The sequence below is a fragment of the Vipera berus genome (genome assembly GCF_964194415.1).
Source record: "Vipera berus genome assembly, chromosome: 1".
Taxonomy (NCBI): domain Eukaryota; kingdom Metazoa; phylum Chordata; class Lepidosauria; order Squamata; family Viperidae; genus Vipera; species Vipera berus.
Window position 1 is genome coordinate 109,876,639 of NC_138202.1, and position 6,000 is coordinate 109,882,638.

General features: G+C 37.5%; 1 protein-coding gene across 6 annotated transcripts in view; it reads left to right on the forward strand.

Annotated features, from left to right (window-relative positions):
- The window catches only part of CHID1 (chitinase domain containing 1), a 105,055-nt gene extending 99,288 nt beyond the window's left edge, over positions 1 to 5,767 (forward strand). For all 6 annotated transcript variants that reach the window (XM_081314184.1, XM_081314185.1, XM_081314181.1 and 3 more), the window contains 3 exons: positions 3,070 to 3,150; positions 4,909 to 4,951; positions 5,531 to 5,767. In XM_081314184.1, the coding sequence (XP_081170310.1) occupies positions 3,070 to 3,150; positions 4,909 to 4,951; positions 5,531 to 5,629 (223 nt within the window). In that variant the 3' untranslated portion in view covers positions 5,630 to 5,767. The remainder of the gene's footprint in view (positions 1 to 3,069; positions 3,151 to 4,908; positions 4,952 to 5,530) is intronic.
- The last annotated feature ends 233 nt before the right edge of the window (positions 5,768 to 6,000 follow it).

The following is a 6,000-nucleotide window of genomic DNA, read 5'->3' on the forward strand; positions in this document are numbered from 1 at the left end:
CAAAATTTATAGGTTTTTTTATGATAAGCATGGTATACATTTGTTACATGTTCTGTTAAATTGACCATGTTGTACAAAACACTACTTCATTTGTATTCTATGGAAACCTGTGATATTGCCCTTATAGAATTCCAGTAATTAACTTTTTTTTGTTTCATTTTATTTGTTTCCTTTACTTGTATGCTACTGACTCACCAAACACTTCTAGGCATCTTACAACAAAGTGAACACCTTAAAGGAGAGCATACAAACATAACATAAAGTAATAACATTCCTGATCATTCACTCATTAATTCTTTAATTGCCAGCAGTCTTTTCATCTTCTTTTGGAAATCTCTTCATTCTTTCACAAACAACAAACATGTCAGGCTGCCCTTCCCATTGCTTGTGCTGCAGCCTGCTACAATCCTGAGAATGGGGGAAGGGGCTGCTGCGATGTATGAAAAAAAAACCCTGCAGTTTTCCATTTTTGCAAACATTCATAGTATCAGTTGAAATTTCAGAAGAGCAAAGCTGATTATTATTTGATGGAAATCAGTTTACTTTCTTTAGAATGGAAAGAGAAATTTAGTAAAATATATAGTTAAAGTTGATTGCTCTGAATGTAATTACAAGTAGAAAATTTCTGCTGTGCAGTATGTTACGTTGATTGTACGGATGATTAAGAGGAAGTGAAAAAAAAGTAGTTCATGTAAAAACGAGGAGAGATCTGCAGATTTGCTCAGTCTGGATAACCAGAACTTTTGGTCCCCAATAACAAAGCTATTTCTCTAATTTTTTTTCTCTCTATGGGTGGTGATGCCTTGAAATAGTACATGAAAACAAAATCTGAGCTTGAAAGTTCAAAGATTAGGAAAAAATAACCAATAACAACAACAAAAAAGACTAGGTGGAGGATTCCTCCACATTTGCCCAGTACTGGTGTCGTTCCTCTGAAGAGAAGGGTTGAATTTGCAATGCAAAAACAATTTGAAACAAGAAGCAGTATTAGCTGTGCCCTTCTAGAACTCTTCTAGCACCTTGAATATGGACAGCTTAATGATGAATCTCAGCCTCATCCTTCAGCTCAAGCGAGGACAGTCCGCAGCTTAATGTCTGTGGAGATTCTCAGTCATCCAAGATATGGTTGTCTCAAAGGTGCTTTTTTCTTCAAAAGGCAACTGGTGTCTTCTGTGAGAAGCGAAACATTTTCTTCTTCCTCCTCAAGGAAAAAGCAGCCCAGCTGCTTTTTGGGGGGGAAAATGCACCTTTGAGACAAAGTCACAACTTGTGTGACAGTTTTGGATCACCAGCTCAAGCTTTCCTCCCAGCTCTGGGGTTTGAAGGATTGGAATGGGATCACCCCTATAGTTGTATTTCATTGCCAAGGATGCTTTGATGATGATAACTTTATTGTCACTTTGAATGTACACCAATCGGCATACATCAAAATGAAATTTCGTTGCATACAGCTCTCAAAGGGTCACCACCTCCGATATACAGTATACTCCTTGTTCGTGGCCTGCTCAAATTTCACATTGTCCATTTTAGTCTCTAGGGAGTGAACGATGGCACACAGAACAGATGGAAATGGGGCTCCATGTGGATTAGCCCTCAAATTCGCTTGTATTCTGACAACCTCGCCTTCTTTCCTTTTTCTGATGCTGACTCTTCCACCTTTTCCTTAAAGAGGCCTTGCTTCTTTTCGCCCCTGGAGCACGCTGCCACCTCCACCAACTCCTCCAAAAGCCTCATCCAGTTACTTCGCTCCATAAGCTCCAGGTCCTCTCCTCTGGAAACAGCCCTGATTTGCAATACAATCCATCACTGGGCCAGCAGTCAGATCTTGCTGCTGGTAGAACAAATTCAAACAGCGCCAACGACTTTTAACGGTCTCACCAACAGTTCCAAAACCACTAGAAACTCGCCAGGCCAGCAAAGATTGTTGGTCGTATGTCATATGTTACCTTAGTTCCACCATGTTGCTCAAACACATTAAAATCTTCCTGATCATGTGGCCTATAGTCCTTACTATCCCTCCCAAAACTATTCACCTTCAAGAGCCAATGCAGCCGCAGCCATTCCAGGCGTCGCCATTTGACAATTTTAAGTAGCACCAGATATGAACAGTGCAACTATATTTTCTTGGCATTTCCTGGCTTAACCCATTACAGCAGGAGTATCAAAACTGCCGGCCCACGGGGCCGGATGCATCATGGCGAAACTGCGCCCACCCCATTGCCAGCAATAGGGGGGGGGAAAAGTCGCGATATTTCACGACACGACACGTGACGTTGCGAGTTTGAGACCCCTGCCTTAATATTTTTAGAGTAAGGTTTTTCATTCATTCATTAAACTCCACAATTTGTCAAAACATTGCTTCTTGAACCAAGAGTATTGTGTATCTTCCGCTTCCCAAAGAGAGGATAGAGAAAAGAAAGCTGTAACAGTTCAAACAAAGGCGAATGTGAAAGTTAATAATGATAAATTTTGTCATAAGCAAATGCTATTGACCTTCAGAAGATATTTGCTGACATTTTAATACTATAGAGGGCAGAGTATAAAGGCCATCCACTTTGAAGAACATCATGGAATTAAAAAGAAAGAAGAGGTCATTCATTAGGTTTTATTACATCTGGATAGAGTGTGAGCATAAGGTAGCAATTTATAATGATCTTAGATAAACATATTACCCAGTGTTGAACTAAAACCACAGTATTATGGAAATAGCTCAAACACTAATAAAGCTAAAATGGGACTATGAAAAGAACAAATAAAAAGGTTTTGCAGAAATAGAGGATATTTAATGAAAGGAGAAGTAAATAGCAAAATGTTTCCCATGCATGCAACAGGTGGGGCTTGGGTTTTTTTTAACAATCAGAATATTTTTTTTAAAAAAATAATAAATTATTCCTGAGTTAATTGGAATGTGCAGCCATGTGGTAGCGCTAATGCAATGGAACAGCATGCATTATATACAATATTGTGTGCTGTAAGATTTTATCCAGTATTAAATAATTATACAAATTCTAGCAGGAAAATCTTTGAATTCTAAAATGTTCATACTTTTTTTTGCAAATTCTTCTTTAGATATATTGAAATATTAAAAGAGCACAAGCCTAAACTAGTCTGGAGTGAAAAAATTGCTGAACACTACTTGGAATATAAAAAGTGAGTTACTATTATTTATTGTTCATTAAATTCAATAAATGCAAAACTGCTGTTGAACCAACTAAAATCATGGAGGATTGATCTTTTGATTGAAGGTAGAGAAATAAAACATCTTGTTTACTTTTAAAAGTTTCAAATAATACAAAAACATTGGTTTTTAAGAAATTGGATAAATAGCAAAATCTTTACCAATAAGATGTTATGTATGTGTTGATTATGTAACAAAACAATAAGATGGTTTTATTGTAGATGAAGGTACTAACACTTGTTCATATTAATCCAAATCCATTATTATACATGGCTACGTTTGTTTGTGTGAGCTGGTTGTTAACACATTTAATAACTCTTTGTTGACAGCTGGGTTTAAAACTTTCTTTAAGCTCAAAAGATATATTACTTTGTTCTCATTTTATTTTACGAGAAAAGAGAATTAAACTCATACCTATTTTTCAAGGAAAAAACCTCAGTCCACAATGGTTTCTTGATCCAGATCTGAAACTGGTTGTAGGGCATCCTAAAGGGATAACCAGCCACCAAGTTTTGTTTTTGTTTTATGCTTTTATGGCTTCTCGTCTTATAGTTACTGGATTTTATTGTTGTTGTAAGCCACCCCAGAGTTGTGCTTAAGAGGGGTGGTCAAATAAATAAATCTGATGTTATTTCCCTGCTGAAATACATTATTTTCTTCATTGCAATTTGGCCCCAACTTGAGATGTTGGGAACAAATTGTAGGTTGGCGCCTAAGTTAAAGACCTAAGAGCCAAGAAGTCAATGTTCTGGAATATGAGGATTGACTTTTTCAGAAAACTTTGCATTCCATACCCATCCTTCTTGGATGGTTGTAAGTGATGATTCCCTCTCATTTGCCATTCTATATTAAAGAAATTGAATGATTTAGACCAGACATGTCAAACACAAGGCCCGGGAGCCGGAGCCGGCCCGCAAAGTGGTTTCATGTGGCCCGCGAAGCCATCCTGGAAACAGTGAGGGAAGGGCCCCCACTGCCTTGGCCCTGGCCCAGAGACCCTCCTTCTGCCAGAGATCCTCAGACCTGTCCCACTCCTGCCCAGGCCCCTATAGGCACCCTTGATGCGAACAATGTAGAGCTGGCCATGCCCACCCAGTAGGCCATACACAGTCTAGCCACACCCACCCAGTAGGCCACACCCACCCCGGCCCCCTGAAGGCAACCACAATGCTGATGCGGCCCTCAATGAAATTGAGTTTGACACCCCTGATTTAGACAAATGTTGACTTGTTTTTAAAGCAAAATGAATTATTTTCTTTTTGATATTTTGCTTGAGGAAGTTTTGAATACCTTCCATCCTTTTCCCATCCAAAAGGCTGAAGTACTTTACCTGAGAAACATCTCAGCTGGAAAATTTATCTGTCTTCACGTTGCAAGAAATCCAGGCTAAATAAAAAACAAAACAAAACCAAAGAGATCCACTACCATATGCATGGGTTAAAATAGTTTCTTATGTATTTAATTTAGCTTTCCAAAGTGGAATATTGTTAATTATTTTGCTAATTATAAGATGTTCTCAAGCCACAAACATTGCCCTCACAAACATGCTCTTTTTTCCTTTCTCAGTTGTTTACTTAGTCTCCAACCCCAATTCTATCCTCTGTGGAAAGAAATATATTGCAGGGGGAAAAATAGCAGATGTATTTGTCACAAGAGTATCATTCTGTATAATGATATATTAACTACACTTATTTCTTTCTCTCTCTCTTTTTTCCTTTTGCCTTCTACAGAAGTAAAGGAAACAAGCATATAGTCTTCTACCCAACTTTGAAGGTATACTTATTTAATTTTAATGGAGTGGGTGCATCATAACTAGGAACTGGAGAGAATTTAGTTTGCATTTTGATAACATTTTATCCACTGCACTTCTAAATTCTCATTATTTTGTGATGCAGCTCCCTGAGCATAAAATGCATGTGACAGGGAAACGTATACACAGAAATATATATGGTTGAAAACTTTTTAAAAAGTATAATCAGTCTGTGTGCAATTGGAACAGAACAAACGAAAGAGGAAAAAAATAAATAGAAAAATGCCAAAACTGACAGATGTATGCATCTCTATTCAAAACATGAAGCTATTTTACTCATGCTCCAAGGCCAGTATGTTTATTATTAAAACAGAGTAGCTACATTCCCTCTGTCGAGGAATAAATTGTCAGATTATTAACTGGCAATTTATAGAAGTTGTAGCTCATTTAATGGGTTGTAGTGATAATAAATGAAAGCTGTTCATGATATGTGATTTTTTTCCCTGTTTCTGTGAACCTCTCCCCCCCCAACCATCAATCAATTTCTAAAGAACATATTCAGCAAAATTAATAATCCATAATGTTTCTCTTGTGTTTTGCAGTCCATTCAACTGCGGTTAGAACTTGCAAAGCAACTGGGCACAGGAATCGCTATCTGGGAATTGGGCCAAGGCTTGGATTATTTTTATGATTTGCTTTAAAAAAAATGCTCTTTTCTTCACTGGCCTTTCATGTTCAGTCAAATGAAGGGAGACGATGTGGGCAGGACATTTATTTTTGGGGGGGCAGCTATATAATTTATATGGAACCTGCTTCATATTTTCCAATAAAGGATATCTTTGGAGGTATCACCTTTCTTTTACTGCATGTAAGTGAATAATTTTAAAGCAGAGAGAGACACCAGTACTGGTGTGCTGGAAACCCAACTACAATGGAAGTAGGTAAGACATGTTTATTTTTCCATTTTTTAATGCTTAAAGCCATGAAGAAAATCTATCTGCATTGTCAATAAGAATCAAAAATGACTTGATGGTACATAACCATAATCATCACCATGCTTAAAGGTAATTCA